At 36.1% G+C, this 21,211-nt stretch overlaps 1 protein-coding gene across 1 annotated transcript; it reads right to left on the bottom strand.

Moving 5' to 3' along the window:
• Nucleotides 1–727: 727 nt before the first annotated feature.
• On the bottom strand, nt 728–17,895 carry LOC125107329 (NKG2-F type II integral membrane protein-like). Its single transcript, XM_047742302.1, has 6 exons — nt 17,709–17,895; nt 16,978–17,055; nt 16,445–16,498; nt 15,566–15,714; nt 2,286–2,392; nt 728–2,055 (listed from the first exon to the last, which is right to left on the bottom strand). The coding sequence occupies exons 1-6, from the start codon at nt 17,893–17,895 to the stop codon at nt 1,935–1,937; spliced, it is 696 nt and encodes a 231-aa protein (XP_047598258.1). The 3' UTR covers nt 728–1,934.
• Between the last annotated feature and the right edge of the window lie 3,316 nt (nt 17,896–21,211).

Here is a 21,211-nt window from a genome sequence, read left to right as displayed (position 1 = left end):
CACCTGGGAAGGTTCAGAGCAAACAGATGTCACCACCAAAAAGAAAGAAAAAGAAATAGAAAAAGAAAAAGACAAAGAAAGAGAAAAAAAAGAAACAAAAAACAATTCCAGCCAAAAGAGCCCCAAGAGTAATATTTATAAAGTACAAAAGAAAAACAAGCAAACAAATAAAAAGACAAATAAATAAATAAATAACAAAGGAGGGATGATGGGAAGGTGGTTATAATCCCTCAGTGTGGGCAAGGAATGCCCATTTCTGTTCTTCCTGGGTATATTTTGTTATCTTTGTTAGAGAACTCAACTTACCAGATATACAGAGAAATTAAAAGTGGTATGTATGTAAAGGTATTACTGAATAGGGAATAAAGGACTACATTGAAGCTTATATCTATCTATCTATCTATCTATCTATATATATATATATGAGAAAAAAAGAAAAAAGTATATGTATGAAACATTCAAGTTAAAATGTTACTATGGAATATGTTGTATTAATTAAACATCTAGTTGAAATGGTTAGTAGGTTAGAACAACAACAAAACAACAACAGCAAAAAGCATGAATCATGATAAAGAATTAAAAATAAAGAGAGAGAAAAGTTGTTATCTCAGAAATATAAGGCTGTGAGGCAGTATCAGGGCTTAATAAATGGTATTCCTCTGGTGTTGGGGTTTTTATAGTTTTATGGGGACCCTTGTGTTGTGTCCTCTTGTTCTTTCAGCTTGTCTTCTGCAGGGAGGGTTCTGCTGTGTTGTTTTTCAGTTAATCCAGTTGGGTGGATTTGCCCTGGTTCCTATCATGGGACTGGGTGTTATGGAACCTGGTTTTTCAGGCTTTTGTTCTTGGCTTTTCTTATCTGGTGGCTTTTCATGCCATTTTGGAGGTTCAGAGCAAAGTAAACTGTCCACATCCAGACCTCTGCCTCAAGGAGAAGCCACCCTCTGCTCCTCTCTGAATTGTCCAAAACACAGAGGCCCCTTCTGCAAACCCCATTGAATAATGCAACCTCTCACAGGTGGTGTGCATTCCCAGTCTCCCTCTCAGTGGCCAGCTGAGACCCCCACTTGTCTCTGTACCCCCGTGCCACAAAAAACATGAGTGATAACAGTTTGGGCAAGCCCTGGCCTGGTGGCTGCTGCTCCCAGGACGGTGGTCTCCAGACAAAGTTGGGTCCTTTCAGCTGCAGTGGCAGCAGTAGTGGCGGAGGTGACTATGGTGGCAGCATTAGCTGCCAAGCCCCAGGGACCACTGACTCAAATCCCCACTGGGTCCTCTCAGGCACAGGTGGGCAGTGGTCGTGGCCAGTCCATGTGTCCACATCTAGGCCACCTGGTCCCTGCAGTTGTCCCTTAAGCCCCTTTGTTCTTTTTGAACAGTGTTATCAGTCCCTTCCTGTCTTGCAGCCACCTATCTCCAAGCCCGAGCCCAGGGTGCTTTTGACCTGGGGTATTAATTTCCAATGGCTGGTTTCTTTTGGCTCTCCCCCCTTCTGTCCTGCAACATCTGTCTGTGCAAACCCAACTCCATCTTTTGAACCTCTCCACGGATGATCCTTAGCCCCCATAGAGATCCAGACATGTATAATCTTATATCTCAGGCTGATTTCATGGGTGTCCAAAGTGGCTTGGTAGATTCCTAGCTAAATTTAGGAGACTGGTTGAAATGGAGTCCCCCACTCTTCAGCCAACTTAGTGGGACCTTCAGTAAAAAAACATTCTAGTGAGTGATGCTGATAACTGGTGCGGCCATGCACTTGTGTATTTAGGGGTAATAGAGGAAATCTCTGTACCTTCTTCTTAATTTGTTGTGAACTGAAAATTGCTCTAAAAATTATATCTGAAGTATATTATGAGATAATAATTGTATGACTTTTGAAAAAATAAGAAATATGTTCTTTATAGTTAGTAAGATAGCATTATACCAAAATTAGGTGACTAAAATGCCCAGAGCTTACAAACATATTTTTTTTGATTCAAGCAGGATTCAAAAGAAGTTTTCTTTGAGTCAAAGTTGAAAAAGGGACACTTCTTGTCACTCTCTGAAGAAATTGATGACCTAAAATACAGAGAATTAGATCTCATTATCTTAAAAAATATGAATCACAATATACTAAAGAATAAATAGTTGATTTAGACTAATAGCTGTACATCTAAATCTGAATATTTCCCATATCATTTTTTATGGAAACATTTTCATAATTGTGTTATATAATTGTTCACATATTGCTTTTATTCTTTGTAAGATTAATCCTCTTAAGACATAAAACAAGTGGTCAAGAAACTTACACTTTAGGAAAGGAGGTGGAGACTTTTGGCCACACAGATGAATTAATACTGATGTTCTGGAAATCTCTACTAATCCATGAAGAACAAATGAGGAAGCTCAACAAATACTAGGAGAAAAAAAATTTTTTTAGAAGTCAAATAAGAGCTTTTATTTGAATTTTGCAAAACAAACATAGGTAATTCTTTCTGACTTTATAGATTCTTTCAAATTTTCAAGCAATGTTACACACAGGACATGTTATAAAAATATCTTAGTAGAGGAGCACCTGGGTGGCTCAGTGGGTTGAAGCCTCTGCCTTTGGCTCAGGTCATGATCCCAGGGTCCTGGGATCAAGCCCTGCATCTGGCTCTCTGCTCAGCAGGGAGCCTGCCTCCTTATCTCTCTCTGCCTGCCTCTCTGCCTACTTGTGGTCTCTGTGTGTCAAATGAAAAAAAAAAAATCTTTAAAAAAAAACTTAGTAGAAATAAATGAAGAGAACAAACTGGCAAAGGCAACAATTTCAGAGTTCTGATAACTGATCAAGGGCTAATAATATTTTATGAAATAGCTATTATTGAAAACCTCCTAGAGATTTAAGTGAAAAGAAGTGCATCTGTAGTCTTCTTGCCCAGCACTGCTCCCTTGTCTCCCCGCCTTCCCACTGTATCTCAGTGATCCAGAAGCTTGTAGTTCCACAATTTGGAGAAGCTGCAGAAAGCAATTGTGCTGGTGCCACAGGGGAGACTCAATCAGCAGTGGGGAAGGGACTGAAATAGCCCATTGACTTTTTAGCTCAGAGTGATGATTTTGCTTGTTAATGAATGACGAAAACCCACACGTGTATCAGGAGAAGATGACAGCCCTGCTGGTTAGAAACCAGGAGGTTGGAAGGAGTTGTTTTTCATTGGAATTGGGGCTGTGACCCAAGAGACTCTAAGTCTTGATCAGCATGTCTTCCTTGCTGACCCTGCCCTGGCCTCAGGAACCATGACTGCACATGCTGTCTCTCCAGACTCTGGCTGCCTACTTCACCAGCCTTTTGGTATTCATCAGTTAGGCCTGAAATGACCCAAATCTCAAAAGCAGGATGAGAGAAGTCTTGGGGCCTAGTCAGCCCAAGGGGCAGGCTACATGGTCAGTAGGAATGTTTCTCCTGCACTTTTTCTCAGGTATCAATAAAATTCTTTCCACTCCAGAAAAAAAAAAAAAAATGTTGGAGGTTGCAGTTTTTCTGTCAAGCACGGTGGCTCCCATAAATATAATAGGAAAATGCTATTAATGAAGGAACAACAGAAGAGTTGACATGAGCTCTCTGTACACTCTTGACTGATGGAAAAATAATTATGCATACATGGAGAGGAGATCAGTAGAAAGTAAAAGCAGGAGATTTGAGAACTGATATTCCAGTCGTGAGCACTTCCTTCTCACACTCATATGTGTGCACACACACACAATCACACACACACACACACACACACACACACACACACATCTCATGACAGACCATGGAAGTCCTATTCACCTGCAGACTTTGAACACAGTTTTTTTTTTTAATCATTTTTTTAAATTTATTTTCAGCATAACAGTATTCATTGTTTTTGTACCAACCCAGTGCTCCATGCAATCCGTGCCCTCTCTAATACCCACCACCTGGTTCTCCCAACCTCCCATCCCTCCACCTCTTCAAACCCTTCAGATTGTTTTTCAGAGTCCATAGTCTCTCATTGTTCACCTCCCCTTCCAATTTCCCCCAACTCCCTTCTCCTAACTCCCCATGTCCTCCATGCTATTTGTTATGCTCCACAAATAAGTGAAACCGTATGATAATTGACTCTCTCTGCTTGACTTATTTCATTCAGCATAATCTCCTCCAGTCCTGTCCATGTTGAGAAAAAAGTTGGGTATTCATCCTTTCTGATGGAGGCATAATACTCCATAGTGTATATGGACCACATCTTCCTTATCCATTCATCTGTTGAAGGGCATCTTTGTTCTTTCCACAGTTTGGCAACCGTGGCCATTGCTGCTATAAACATTGGGGTACAGATGGCCCTTCTTTTCACTCCATCTGTATCTCTGGGGTAAATACCCAGTAGTGCAATTGCAGGGTCATAGGGAAGTTCTATTTTTAATTTCTTGAGGAATCTCCACACTGTTCTCTAAAGAGGCTGCACCAACTTGTATTCCCACCAACAGTGGAAGAGGGTTCCCCTTTCTCCACATCCCCTCCAACACACGTTGTTTCCTGTCTTGCTAATTTTGGCCATTCTAACTGGTGTAAGGTGATATCTCAATGTGGTTTTAATTTGAATCTCCCTGATAGCTAGTGATGATGAACATTTTTTCATGTGTCTGATAGCCATTTGTATGTCTTCATTGGAGAAGTGTCTGTTCATATCTTCTGCCCATTTTTTGATATGATTATCTGTTTTGTGTGTGTTGAGTTTGAAGAGTTCTTTATAGATCCTGGATATCAATCTTTTGTCTCTACTGTCATTTGCAAATATCTTCTCCCATTCCCTGGGTTGCCTCTTTGTTTTCTTGACTGTTTCCTTTGCTGTGCAGAAGCTTTTGATCTTGATGAAGTCCCAAAAGTTTATTTTGGCTTTTGTTTCCTTTGCCTTTGGAGACATATCTTGAAAGAAGTTGCTGTGGCTGATATCGAAGAGATTACTGCCTAAGTTCTCCTCTAGGATTCTGATGGATTCCTGTCTCACGTTGAGGTCTTTTACCCATTTTGAGTTTATCTTTGTGTACGGTGTAAGAGAATGGCCAAGTTTCATTCTTCTACACATAGCTACCCAGTTTTCCCAGCACCATTTATTGAAGAGACTGTCTTTTTTCCACTGGATATTTTTTCCTGTTTTGTCGAAGATTAACTGACCATAGAGTTTAGGGTCCATATCTGGGCTCTCTACTCTGTTCCACTGGTCTATGTGTCTGTTTTTATGCCAGTACCATGCTGTCTTGGTGATCACAGCTTTGTAGTAAAGCTTGAAATCAGGTAACATGATGCCCCCAGTTTTATTCTTGTTTTTCAACATTTCCTTAGTGATTCGGGGTCTCTTCTGGTTCCATACAAATTTTTGGATTATTTGCTCCAGCTCTTTGAAGAATACCGGTGGAATTTTGGTTGGAATGGCATTAAAAGTATAGATTGCTCTAGGCAGTATAGACATTTTAACAATGTTTATTCTTCCGATCCAAGAACATGGAATTGTCTTCCATCTTTTTGTGTCTTCTTCAATTTCTTTCATGAGTGTTCTGTAGTTCCTCGAGTACAGATCCTTTACCTCTTTGGTTAGGTTTATTCCCAGGTATCTTATGGTTCTTGGTGCTATAGTAAATGGAATCGATTCTCTAATTTCCCTTTCTGTATTTCAATATCCAGGCAATAGCTAGGTTGGAGAAAGCCATGGATGACCAAACGGAATTGATTAGGGCCGAGCTGAAAGCGACCAGACAGGATGTTCACAATGTTAGGGCAGAGCTAAAAGCTACCAGGGCTGAGGTTCACAATGCTCTCAATGAATTCCAATCTAATCTAAATTCTCTCAAAGCTAGGGTCCCTGAGACAGAAGATAGAATTAGCAATCTGGAGGACAAACAGATAGAGAGAAAGGATCAAGACGAAGCCTGGAACAAACAGCTTAGAAACCATGAAAACAGAATCAGGGAAATAAATGATGCCATGAAACGTTCTAACGTCAGAATTATTGGAATCCCTGAAGGCGAGGAGAAAGAAAGAAGTCTAGAAGATAGAGTGGAACAAGTTCTTCATGAAAATTTTCCCAATCTTGCGAATGGAACCAGCGTTCATGTACTAGAGGCCAAATGGTCTCCACCCAAGATTATAGATTCCAGAAAAACATCAAGGCACCTGATAGTCAAATTGAGGAATCATAATTGTAGATACAATCTCTTGAAAGCTGCTAGGACAAAGAGGCTCCTTACTTACAGAGGAAAGCCCATCAGAATAACTTCAGACTTGTCCACAGAGACCTGGCAAGCCAGAAAGGGCTGGCAAGATATATTCAGGGCACTAAATGAGAAGAACATGCAGCCAAGAATACTTTATCCAGCAAGACTGACATTCAAAATGGATGGAGAGATAAAGAGTTTCCAAGACTGGCAAAGCTTAAAAGACTATGCAACCACCAAGCCGACACTGCAGGAAATATTAAGGGGGGTTCTATAAAAGAGGAAAAATCCTAAGAATAGCATTGAACAGAAATATAGAGACAATCTACAGAAAGAAAGACTTCAAAGGTAACACGATGTCAATAAAAACGTATCTATCAATAATCACTCTCAATGTGAATGCCCTAAATGCGCCCAATGAACACAGTTTTTAAGAGTACTTGTAGGTAACATCTAAGCTACAAAGTCACAAGGAGAATCCCTAGGAATGCAGGCTAAAATATAAGAATTTGGTAACACTGAACAAAATATTAGCAGGCAGATTTGAGGGAAGAAATCCTGCAATAAAATTTGTGCAACTTACAAAAAATACAAATCTAATAATATGAAATAGACTGCATGATGACTAAATTATATTATCAAAACTATCTACCTAAAAATTAAAAAAAAAAAAAACATGAAAAGAAACTGGCAATCTCTTCCATACTAGGAGAAAGCATAAGTCAATATAAACTTCTACTGAGATAAGAATGTTATGTTTATTAGCTAAAAAGCATTTTAGTCTACAGCCATACCACCCTGAATGCGCCCAATCTCGTCTGATCTCAGAAGCTAAGCAGGGTCGGGCCTGGTTAGTACTTGGATGGAAGAAAAAAAGCATTTTATAGTACTATTTATAAATATATGGAAATTACAAAGAAACAGTTCAGATAATTAAATGAACATATGATGGCAGCAATATAGGATGTAAGAAATATCAATAAAGAAGTAAAAGTACATGAATAAATCACAGAGAAATTCTTGGTTTATCATCATACACCTACATGAAAATTCACTAAATTGGCTCTCCAGAAAATTTGGGATACATTAGAAAAAAACTGATGACATTGAGGAGGGAATAATGGATTTACTCATCTCACAGAAAGAAAGCAAAAAAACAGAAACATTAACACAGTCAGAAACCTTCAACACAGTACCAGGAAAACCAGCATAGGTCTAAATACAATCTAAGAAGGAAAAGAGAAGCAGGGGGGAGAAGCAGTGCAGAAAAATAATCATAAGTCACAAAGAATGAACAACTTCTTAAATATCATTTTAAAAATATTATGGACTCCAGAGGCTCAACAAACTAATAATAGAACTATATTATAACTCAAAACATAATGAAATGACTGAAAAACACATGCCAACACAGAAAAGAAATACTCCTGAAGGAACAGGGTGGAGCATGAGGTCACTGAATTTGTGTGAAAACCATGGAATGGGTGATACATCTTCCATCTTCAGCAGCCTGAGACCACATTTTCTACCATAGAATCCACACATGCCATGGACACAAGTTAGATTGGAGTGCGTCACACCAGTATAAGAAGCCCCAGGCCATAAGTCCTTCATGGAAACAGTAACTTAAAAATACATCCTGGGACTCAAGGGTGGCTTAGTTGGATAAGTTTCTGCTTTTGCTCAGGTCATGATACCAGGGTCCTGGGATCAAGTCCAGCATAGGGCTCCTTGCTCAGCAGGAGGCCTGCTTCTCCCTGTGCTAGCCACTCCCTCCTGCTTGTGCTCTCTCTCTCTGACAAATAAATAAATAAATCTTAAAAAAAAAAATAAAAATATGCCCAAACACAAACCAATGTATATTCAGTCTAATCATTTTGATTGGGGTGCCAAGACATTCAATAGGGAAGGAACAGTACCTTTCACAAAAGGTGCTGGGAAATTGACTTTCACAAATAGTTGGGAAACTGATGATTTCTTTGCAAAGGAATGAAATCCGATGCTTACATTTACACCATATACTAATGTTAACTCAAAATGGACCAAAGACCTAAACATAAGATATCATAAAACTATGAAATTCCTTGAGGAGAACATGGGGGGAAGTAGACAGCATTGTAGCTCCAATATTTCTTTGAGGACTCTGAGGTCTACATACCATATCAGACATCAAAAAAGATCCTCTCAGCAAGACCTTCTTCTCATGGATAAGACAGGAGAGAGTGGGATAATATTGTTAATACAATCAAAGGGAAAAACAACTGTCAACCAAGAATACCTTACTCAGCAAAGCTGTCATTCAGAAACGAAGAAGAGATAAAGACTTTCCCAGCATCCCAGGGGATGGTATGTCAAAGTTTCAACTCTTTCCCCAGATGGCAGTCAGAGGAAAGTGGCATGACTCTCTAGTGGTGGTTGGTTAAGGCCACATTTTAGAAGAAATATGAACCATTAGACCTGCCCAACAGAAATGCTAAAGGTAATTCTTCAAGCTGAAAAAAGAGACAAAAATAAGCAAGGTAAAAACAAAAAAAATATAAAATCACTGGTAGAGACCAAAATGAAAAGATCCTTCATATGATTTCTTGGATAAGTCACCAAAAGATAGGCAAGAGAAATTAAAATAGAAAAGTGAGACTGCATTAAATTAAGAGCATGTGCACAGCAAAGGAAAAAACAAAAAAGTTGAAGAAAAGTTTGGAAGAATGATGTACAGAACAGGAGAAATATTGTAAACAGATCAGATAAGGGACTGAGATCCAAATCGATAAATAGCCCCACCAATGCAATAAAAACAAAGGAAATAATCCAATTCCAAAAATGGGAACAGGGCCTGAGTAACATTTTTATGAAGACAGAAAAATGGCCAATAGGTACAAGAAAGATACCCCAAATCACTAATATCAGTGAAATGCATATCAAAACCATAATTAATTATCACCTCACACCCATTAAAATTGTTTTTCCCAAAACCTTAAGAGAATATTGGTGAAGATCTGAAGAAAAGGAAATCCTTTGAAGGAAATATAAATTGGTGTTCCCACAATTTTTTTCAAGCAATTACAAATAAAAATACCATATTATGTACTAATGTTACTCTTACATATATATTAAAAACTCAAATTAGTATCTCAAAGGTTATTGTACACCATGCTCATTGCAACATTATTCTCAATAACCAAATTATTGAAGGAACTTAGGTATCTGCCAAAGGATAAAGAGATAAAGAAGGTGTGATATATATATATGTATACACACACATACATACATATATGCACAATGAAATATTATTCAGTCATGAGAAAGAAGAAAATCTTGACATTTGTGACAAGTGGGTGTACCTTGAAGGCATTATGTACGTGACAAAAATAGACAAATACTGTATGGCCTTGCTTAAATGTGGAATCTAAAACATTGAACTTGAAAAAGCAATGAATATAATATTGTTTACCAGGGATAGCAAGGCATGGGAATTGATGAGATGTTTAAGAAAACAAAGTTACAGCTACTACATAATAAGTTCTGGAATCTAATGTACAACATAGTGATTATAGTCATCATTACTATATTATAAACTTCAAACTTGGTTAAGACTAAATCTTTGCTCTTCTCAACACCAACAATAATGTTAAGTATATGATGTGAGAGAGGCATTATCTAACATTACCATAGTAATCAGTCAGTAATACATCGAAGAGCAAATGAGCACCTTGCACACCTTTAATTTACACACTGTTATATCAATTATATCTCAGTAAAAACAAATAAAAGATGTAATTGTAACGCCCAGCTTCTACAAAGAACTAACTTAGGAATATAGCTAAGAGATCAAAGGGGAACTAGTATAGGATACTAAAATATGTTTAATACAAAAGATGTCAGAGAAGGTAGAAGAAGAAAACAACATAAACATAGAATGAATAGAAAAATGGGAGACCCAAATCCAACTATCCCAATAATGACGTTCATGGTAATTCAGTAAATATTCCAATTGAATGATAAAAATTGTCATCTTGAATAAAAAAGAAAAAATTCAGATCCATCATTATGCTTTCCATAACACACACACTTTAGATTCAAAGGCAGAAAGATGTGAAAGTAAAACAATAGCAAAAGATCCACTCTCCAAGCAGTAACCCTGTAAGTGAGGACAAATGGCTACAACAATATCAGACAAAGTAGCTGTTAAAACAAGAAATATTGGGGCACCTGTGTGGCTCAGTGGGTTAAAGCCTCTGCATTCGGCTCAGGTCATGATCCCAGGGTCCTGGGATCAAGCCCCGCATTGGGCTCTCTGCTCAGCAGGGAGCCTGCTTCCTCCCTCTCTCTCTCTGCCTGCCTCTCTGCCTACTTGTGATCTCTCCCTGTCAAATAAATAAATAAAATCTTTAAAAAAAATAAATAAAACAAAAAATATTATTAGAACTTAAAAGAAACACTTCAACATGGTAAGCCTGTCATGAGAAGATAAAATAATTACAAATATGTATTATTCACCTTACAATAGAACCCTCAAACATATGAAATAGAAACTGACAGATTTGGGAGGATAAATAAACAATTCAATGAACACAGCTGGAGATTTAAAAGCTCTTCCATCAGTAAATGAGAGACCATACAGTCACAAAATCAGGAGCCCCATGGAAGACTGGCAGAGCTCTAGGAATCAGCTTGACAAAACTGACATATATAGAAATTACTCTTCTAGGTCATAAATAGGGATCAAACATTGACAGGATGGAAATTTTCCAAAGTATATTTTCTGAAGACTAATCAATTTTTGTCTAAAGGAATAAATTAGAAGCAACAACAGAAAGAAATTTGGGGAATTTCCAAACATGTGGAAAAGTGACACACTTCTGAAATATTTATAGTTCAAAAATGAAATCTGTGAAAATACCTTGTACTGGGTGATACAAAACTGAGAATTATCAAAAGTTTTAAGGTGCAACAAAAGTAGTGTTTAGAGATAATTCATAGCTCTGTCACTTATACACAAAAGGAAGAATGTTATAAAATGGATGATCTGAGTAGTTTCCCTCTCAAGACACTGTACAGAGAAGAACCTATTAAAGTTAGAGAAGAAAGAAGTGATAAACATATACTAGACTGAAGTTGACTGTGAAGTACGAATACTAGAGTAACTCAGGGCAGCCTAAGTGGATCAATACCTAAATATCCAAGAGCATTAGCAATAGCATGGATGAGTGCACTGTAGTAGAACCAGACAATGGAGCAGCAAGGAGTTTGGATGATATACAACTTCATGCAACTATATGGATGAAAAGCACAAGTTTATCTTCCCCTGAAAATGCCAAAAATAAAATATGCACACTGTATGATTCTACTTATGTAAATGTTTGTAAATGGAGGTGAAAACATGAAAGGAGCATTTTGCAGTACTGGTAATATTCATTTTCTCCTTCATATGATGGTGACACTTGAAAATTCAGCCAGCAGTTGGCATGTATTGCTTGTGCAACCATCTGTATGTACATTATACCACAGTAAAATTAACATAAGAGAATACCATGAAAATATGTAAATATGTTTAAAACTAGACATAAAATTGAAAACATCCTACCAAATACAACTTGTGAAAACCAAAACAAAAGGAAATAAAAATATCAGAATTCTCTTAACTTCTAATATAATTTAATCTATAATCCAGAAGCTTTTCATACTCAGTTACAGAATATTTAGATGCTTATGAGTAAAGAAAGATGAAATATTAATTAAAAACCAAAAAGACAATCTTACAACATAGAAAAAGGGTCAATAAAATATGTGTTGTGTGCATTTTCTTGGAATACTAAGAAAAGGAGATTACATGTCAGTGGCAATCTAAACTGGTTCTGATAATATACAAAAATAATGGACTATGACGTCAGTAGATTTATTGAAGCAATACCAAGTTGGATTTACATTTGAAATTCCATTAACTTAATCTGCACTTGATCTTAGCCAAAAGGCCAAGAAGTGATTCATTAATTTAATCTGTCACATTAGCAGAGTAAAGAAGGCCAAATGATGTGATTTCTCTGATGCAGAAGATAAAACTAATTTTCATTCTTAACTTAAAAAAATCATTTAGACTGATAGAAATAAAAAAGTAAACAGCCATGCAAAGATCTAGAATAGATATGATAACTCTGAAAAAGAACTAATATAAACCTACTGTTTATAAAAAGACATTTTTAAAAGTATGGATTGATAAAAATATATACAAGATTAAAGAAACTGAAGAGAAAGTGAAAAGTTTATACCCACATATATATGGAATGCAGATTTCAGCAATGATGCTAAGTCATTCTGTGGAGAAAGTATAGTGTTACAATAATTGTTGTGGAAACAATTAGTTTCAAATGAAATTAATAATATATACTTTATACCATATACAAAAATGTTAAAAGATGATCATCTGTAAGTGCAAATGATAAAATTTCAAGAAGACGTATTAGGAAAAACATCTGACCTCAAGTTGGGCAGTGATTTCTTAGAGAAAAACAAAACACGATCCATAAAAGAACAAAGTGATGAAGTGTAGTTCCTTAAGATAATGTCTGCGCTTTGAAGAGAAAAGAAAGACAAGTCACAGACTGAGAGGAAATATTTACAAATAATACATCTAATAAAAAACTTGCTGCCAGGATACAGAAAGAATTCTCAAAATACGATAACAAAAAGTAAAAATATAACAAATATATTTCAAGATATTTCACCAAAAAGCATATATTGATGGCAAATAAATACAAAGAAAGTTGCTCAACATTATCAGTCTTAGGAACATTCACATTAGAACTACTACATATCAGAATTCCTATTCCAGCAATAAAGAGAGGATATGCTACTGTTCCCTACTTCCTCTACCAAATACAGCTAAAACACCTGGATATTATACACAAAACAACATAACATTCAAACAGATAATGAGAAAACTGTCAGAACTGCACCCTCTAACCCCAAGGAATGATATGGCGGTGAATGCCCTGGAATTTCTCTTTGCCTCACATATCCCAGACTGGGGAGCAAACCAGACACCAAAGTACACAGACAAAAGGCCCCAAAATGTTTTTTTCTCTCTAGTCAACATAATAGAAAAAAGGCATGCTAGAAAGACCTGAACAAACAAACAAAAAATGTAGACACTAAGTGCGTTATTTCAAGCAACTATTGACTATCCATGGGACACATCACTCAGGAATGCAGGGGAAATCAAGACATTGTGAGATAAAGGAAAACTAGGAAAAGTGTCACCGCCACCCCCACTCTGAAAGAACTGCTAAAGGGAATTATCCAAACGGAAATTAAATGGTAACAGAAGCAATCTTGCAAGGATCATCAGGAAGAAATGGAAAACAAAAGAAAGTATAAAACTATCATTAAGCCTAAGGGACATTGCTTCAACTCTAGTGTCTAAATTGTTTAATATTTGAATGAAAATCATCAGTTGAAGCAAAGTGATAACATTCATGTAATTCTCAACATAAGTAAAGAAACATTTAAAACAAAGTAGAAATGAAACACAATAAAGGGACATCGAGGAAGGGAAGGCTCTACATTTTACTCAAAGTGCTGTGGGTTGTGACAGAATGTGAAGACTGCTACATGTGTTTATAATTATCTATGTAAAGATATATACTATCTATATTATTTATATGAAGCACATTAGAACATATGTGGACATATATATGACTATATATGTAGAATTATTTATGAAGAAAAGATCGACTGCTTTACATTATGCTCCATCAGTTAGGTTCATGATGTAGAAAACTATAATCTTCATATATATCTCACTGCATTGCAAATACAACATCACCAAAAGTAATTCCAATTGGATCAGAAACTCTAATTAAAGTGAAAATTTAATAAAGAAAGAAAAAAGATAGAGGCAATATAGGAAATTATGTTTATGAACTTTGATGAACTTCTGAAATAGGTTCAAAATAATCACTAACACCCAAATGATATATGGGACCATGGTAATACTAAAATTCTGATCATTAAAGGACTCCAATAGGGGAGTAAAAATGCAATATACAGCTATTTCCGTCTTGTAAACTCAAAAAAGAGCTCATATTTAAAACATGATAAGGACTTCCGAGAAGACAAAAGAAAACACCATCTAGGAGAAATGAGCAAGGGACATACTCGAGTCCTTCTCACCAAAGAGAATACCCTAATAACTCACACCCCAGGATAATGATACTGTTGTATAACCACCAGAACTTTTTGTCATAATTTTCCACAGACCTCTGAATTTTGGATCAAGGGACTATTTTGTAAAATGTATTTACACCATACATTAGATAAATGTAGGGAAATTGTAATATATTGAAAGACACACATATCTATGACTGAGCAATTTCATACTAATGCTTTGAAGAAAATGTATAATAATCATATATAAATACAATTACAATGTTGCATTTATGCATTGTTATTTTGACAAATGCATTATTCACATTTCATAAATATACTATATACTATGTAGTTATGTATAATAGTTATTATAAATACAATACATGGAAAACACATAGAAAAAGCCTTTCATAAAATTATTATTTGTAACACCCACATACAAAAAGGAAGTAAATTTCTGAGAATTGATTTTAAAATGTCATATTCATATAAGACAGCAGCCGTGAAAATTCACAAACTACAGACAAATGCAGTAATAAAGATGGATTACAAATATCATACAAGAGTAAAAGGAGACACATATAATAATGCATACTGCATGATTCCATGGATATAAATTCCAAAAATAAGCAAAGATATTTCACAGTATTAAAACTGGCAGGGGTAATAGGGGCTCTAAACTTCTCGCTCATGATCTGATTTGTAATTATCTTCTGACTATTTTGTGATGAATATGCACAATCATGTAGTTTTCTTTTTTTTTAAGATTTCTTTATTTATTTGACAGAGAGAGAGAAAGATCAAAAGTAGGCAGCGAGGAGAGGAGAGAGGAGGGGGAAGCAGGCTCCCGCCCAGCAGAGAGCCCGATGCGGGGCTCAGTCCCAGGACTCTGAGATCATGACCAGAGCTGAAGGCAGAAGCTTAACCCACTGGTTAAGGTGCCCCAATCATATAGTCTTCATGATGGGTGGTAAAAAATATAGTAAGGTTATTTCAGGCAAAAGAGCATTTATAGAAGTATGGCTTTCTAAGAAAAGCAAGAACTACAAATTATTAAATATACATTAAAGGTATAAAATTAGCAAAATATCATAGAATCAAACTATGGAATAGTAAAAGACTTTAAAATAAATAAACAAGAAATATAAATATGTATGACTATATGGATGAGATCTACAAATGTAATATTAAATGATAAGTTTTTAATAAAAGCTGAAAACATGTGAAACCTCACCATTTCCTCTTCATCCTCTATGGAGAGCAGGGTAGAGTTCTTAGCACAGGACAACCGACTTTCATTCCATGGTTTTCTTTCAGTGCTAATGTAATAGCAAGTTTTGGAATATGTAATCCACTCTTTTGGACAATGACAACATGGATCAGCTAAAAAAAGATTATGAAATAGTATCCAAAAGGCTTTGAATATTAAAACTTGCAAGTTTTCAACTTACACATGTATACACAAATGTGTATACAACACATCACTTCACCCTCACAAGTGGGCAAAAATAAAACACATGCACATTCCCAGAAGAGTCAGGCTTTCATCCCTTACTTATGTGCCAGTATAAAACAAACAAAAATGTCCATCTCTACATGTACTTCGAGTCCCTGGACAAAACAATTTATTTGGAATTGTATAACGGTTTATATTATATCATGTTAAAGCAGGAGGAAATTTGAGGCCATTGATAACAATGGGTGTAGTAACTTTATTTTATTTTAAGATCTATTTATTTATTTGAGAGAGAGAGAGCATGAACCAGAGGGCAGAGGGAGAGGGAGAGAATTTAAAACAGACTCTGCATTGAGTGTGGAGCCGACATGGGGCTCAGTCCCAGGACCCTGAGTTCATAACCTGAGCCAAAACCCAGAGTCAGATGCTTCACTCACTGAGCCATCCAAGTACCTCACGTATGCTGATTTTAATGAGTATTTCCGCATACTGTTGTGTAAGAAGGAATACTCTCCTATACTCATCAATTATGAAAATTTACTACGTAATTTTCTAATTCGTTTTCCCCAAAACCATCTATTATCATCCTTGTCTAGCTTAAGATACAGATAAAATATAAGCTATCCTAATATCAGAGTTTTGGAAATGATTTTCTACCTTTCTGGGTCGTTATTTCCACAGACGCCTTGTTCTGCACTGGTCCTGTAGTAACTAGAAAAATTAAAACAATGCTCATAAAACTTAATATTAAATGAAATAAATCATTATGATCTGAGTTTCTTAGTTTGAAGTTTGGTATATTATTTAGAATGAGAAATCTCTGTAATAAAATTGATTTTACCCATAAAAATTAAATAAAATAGTGAACATGTGGGGGAAGACAATTCAAAAGTTTAAAGAATCAAAACTCACAGTGTTCTGCAGTATTTGGTTTAAACAGTCTCAAGAACTAACTAGTATATCTCCCTAAAGTCTCTGCCATAACTTGTATTTCAGGTACGAAATCTGAATATATGTGTAATACTCTCTACATAGAGTTATTCTGTTATTTCTACTTTTGACATTCCACACTTAGAGCATGCATGCATTAAAATAAGGTAATACAATTCCATAATATTGTGCAACATTTCGAGCACCGATGATCATTAATGTGAAAAATTCTCTTGTCGTCATTGAAAACACTTACTTACAGTGAACAACAGCTATTGTGACCACAGTGGACATCAAGACAAAGCAGATGATTCCCAGAATGTCAGCAATGAGCTTCCCTGGACATGAAGGTAAATAGTTGGAAAAAAAAAAAAAAATGAAAATGCTGAGAAAACACAGATGGAAAATAATCATTTAGGAAATTTATGTAAAAGAAAGCCAACAATGGGGCGCCTGGGTGGCTCAGTGGGTTAAAGCCTCTGTCTTCGGCTCGGATCATGGTCCCAGGGTCCTGGGATCGAGCCCCACATTGGGCTCTCCACTCAGTGGGATGCCTGCTTCCTCCTGTCTCTTTGCCTGCCTCTCTGCCTACTTGTGATCTCTGTCAGTGAAATAAATAAATAAATCTTAAAGAAAGAAAGAAAAAAAGAAAGCCAACAATGCACAGGGAGTCACATATAAAAATTTGGACCCCAAACTTGCCTCTATCATTGGATTCTTCTTTCAGAATATCCCATTATATTTGCAGTAAATATATTACCTCCATGAGGTAAAGTAAAGACCACAAATTACACAAATTACACAAAGACCACAAATTACAACACTTGAACAAGATCCATCCTCAGATTTCAATTACAATACCATATTCCAGCCCCAAGCTCTGATCCACACAAATGAAAAATATGGAAGATCATTCCCTACTCGTTCCCTGCACCCCTGCTCCCCAAGTGCATATACTAGAACAGTTGTATGTCTGTATTAAGTGTTTTACCTTTCCACTGGAAGTTCTTGCCATTCCCTTGAAGATCCCGAGAAACATCTTGAAGATTTAATTCTACATAGGTTATTTCCTGCTCTGTTCCCAAAATGCCACTTTTAGTGTCCTTAGCTTTCACTTGCTGTCGTCTTGAACCCTTAACCTGACTGAGTTCTGCATAGGTAACTTCTTGGTTATTCATCTCTGCAGCTGCGTCCTGTCAGGCACAGGGCTGGGACTGTACTGAAGGTCTTGATTAATAGTGTATGCAATGACAAGATTGCTGGGACAGTCACACTGGGTGGAGTGTGGGGTGAGTGATAGTACTCATTTGCAACTGAACAATGTAAAATCTGGTACTACCTTCCTTATAGCTTTAAAGAAGTGCTTTATGATAGAATAAGTGGTTTTTATAATGATATTCTCTGTTTGACACCATAGTATTGATTGGAAACATGTAAAGCATCAAATTAGTGAAGAAGAAAAGAGGTCAGGAATAATATTGTCCTCATTAATGTAAGGCCAGATTCCACAGAACATGTCAATACTATTAGATAACTGGGTTAATATTAAAATGCTGTATTAGAAAGAAAATGCTGCACCAATTTTTTTTGACAAGTTTTAAATGCATTATTGGTTTAAAAAATTAGGTCCCCAAATTAGGGAATATTAGTTTTAGCACATATAGGAATTTCCTGGAGTAAATTACTTTTATTTAAGGCTCAGGTTTCTTTACTAAAATGTCATGTAGTGCTATCAAGTGGTCTTTTACTTTGAGTAATTGTGGAGTTTGGAGGAATCATTAATATTTAATGAATCTTTTATAAGTTGAAAAATGTTACATGACACAATAAATTTATTCAAACCCTGAACAATAATGAAATCAAAAACACCAAAAACTATTCTTTAAAAGTACTTATTTAACACCAGAAAATGACAACTGATTTTATGATAAAGATGTGAAAACTAGGGACACCTGGGTGGCTCAGTTGGTTAAGCAGCTGCCTTGGGCTCAGGTCATGATCCCAGTGTCCTGGGATCGAGTCCCACATCGGGCTCCTTGCTCATCAGGGAGCCTGCTTCTCCCTCTGCCTCTGCCTGCCATTCTGTCTGCCTGTGCTTGCTCTCTCTCCCTCTCTCTCTCTGACAAATAAATAAATAAAATCTTAAAAAAAAAAACAAAAAAAAGATGTGAAAACTATAAAATGATAGATAAAAGTATAGTTCATTTATGGAAGAACACTGTTGGTACACTTCCAGAAAAACCTAAGAATGTCAAAGGCAGTAGGGAAACTTTAGTTGTATAAGGAATTCTAATAAATGAAATAAATGTAATTTCATAATTCAGTCAATGAGCTCAAAGTCACTGAAATATGGAATAACTCCTGGCTCTCAAATTTACAAACTATGACCTTTAAGAAGTTACTTCCTATCTAGCTACCTAGTTTATACTAATCTGAACTGGGAATTAAAATATATAAAATATAACGCATTTAAAGCACTTAATATTTCATCCAGCTTTGCTAAGCTCTCAACAGTAAATTAGTTATCTTAAGTATTTTTAACAGAATAGTCACAATATCATTGCTGATTCATATCCTTTAGAGCATGTAACATAATCCATTAGACAGGCATCTCTTTCAGTATTAAATATCATTTTTTACCAAGTTTTGATCAATTTTTTAAAAGGTTTTTTGATTATTTCATACCTAAGTATAAATTAGGATTTTCCAGAAGATACCTCATCTGCTTTCCATGAACAATCAAACTGCTTTCATTTAGCAAAGCAAGTATATGAGGAATTAAGTTTGACATTTATGATTGAAGGCTTCATCTTAAATTATTTTCTTTCAAATATTTATGTAATTCTAGTTAGTTGACATATAGTATGATATTATATTTGGTAGTAGAACTTAATGATTCATCATTTACATATAACCCCTAATACTCATCACTACAAATGCCCTCCTTAATAACCCATCTCACGTTTAGCCCATCCCCTGCCTACGTGCCTTTCAGCAACCTTCAATTTGTTCTCTATAGTTAAGAATGTCTTATTGTTTGCTTCCTCTCTTTTTTTCCCCTTCACCTATGTTCATCTGTTTTAAGAATCTATTTTCAAAGACTAGGCTAAAAGATCAAGTAGTATATGTAATTTTATCTATATTGATGACAAATCCAAAATTAACTCTCCCTTCTCATGATGCTTATGGGATTTCACATGAAATTATACTGATCTGCAGACACAATTATGTGCGTGTATATGCACCTAATTACTTCTCCACAGGCAAGAATTTGAATATGTTAAGAAATTCTCCAGTGTTTTTCATATTCATTCTTGTCTGTTACCCTGAATTGTTGGAATAAATATGCCAATGTTTTCTGTGATTTGATTGCATATTAACTGTACCTCATGTGCATCCCATCCAGCATCTGTATCTCCCACTAAGTGAGGCAGCTAGGAGAGAGACAGCAGAGGTGTGACACATACCTTCTGTTGGCCAGAGAGTCCTACATCTTCCACTGGGAGACCAGGTTACTCTTGTAAACAGACAGTATCTGTGGTCTTCACAGACTGCCGGCCCTGTGAGCACTCAGAGTGAGGCAGTAGTGGAAAAAGTAGATTTCTCATCAACGTGTCACTTAAAATTTGAACAGGAAATCCTTACACTTGGTCAATTTTGAAGACACTTTATCTCATCACACACCTCCAGAATGTCCAAGACTTACAGCTTGTAGTGTGTCAGTTAATTGCAATGTGACTCTGAGAAATGTTAATGTTCCACAAGATATTGGGTTCAGAGGCTTGACCACCCATGCTGTTAACTTGCTTTTTTCTCGGTCACAAATGCTGAGACCTGAAAATTCAGGTCTTTGAAGAGTATCTTAGATGTGTCAGTTCTATTTTTACACAGGTTGCTAAATCTTGGCATAACGTGCTTCTTTCCCTTAAACTCTCCTGATGTTATTTCTATTATAATGGGAAATATCTGTTAACATTGCCCCATTAACAACAGGAATTTAGTGATATTTACCTCCAACTATTTAGAATGTGCATTGTCAAATTCTTTCTACACATCTGTTGAAAGCTTCATATGGTACTTATACTTTTTTATGAATATGGTGTATCACATTGTTTCCTTTGTGAATACTGACCAACCCTTGCAGCCAAAAATTAAATCCCACTTGACTTTTTTAGTTATTGTTGGATTTGATTTGCTAGTATTTTGTTGAGACTATTTGCACCCATGTTCATCAGGAATATTGGCCTGCAGTCCTCTTTTATAATGGAGTCTTTGTCTGGTTTTGCGATTAGGCTAATGCTGGCCTCATGGAATGAATTCGGAGGTTTTCCTTCCATTTCTATTTGTTTGGAACTTTTTGAGGAGAATAGGTATTAACTCTTCTTTAAATGTCTGGCAGAATTCCCTTGGGAACCATCTGGCCCTGGAGTTCTGTTTGTTGGGAGATTTTCGATGACTGATTCAATTTTCTTGCTGGTTTTCCATGTGCTCAAG

The sequence above is a fragment of the Lutra lutra genome, chromosome 8 (genome assembly GCF_902655055.1).
Source record: "Lutra lutra chromosome 8, mLutLut1.2, whole genome shotgun sequence".
NCBI classification, from domain to species: domain Eukaryota; kingdom Metazoa; phylum Chordata; class Mammalia; order Carnivora; family Mustelidae; genus Lutra; species Lutra lutra.
The sequence above is the reverse complement of the archived record's forward strand: the minus strand, read 5'-3'. Positions and strand labels throughout refer to the sequence as shown.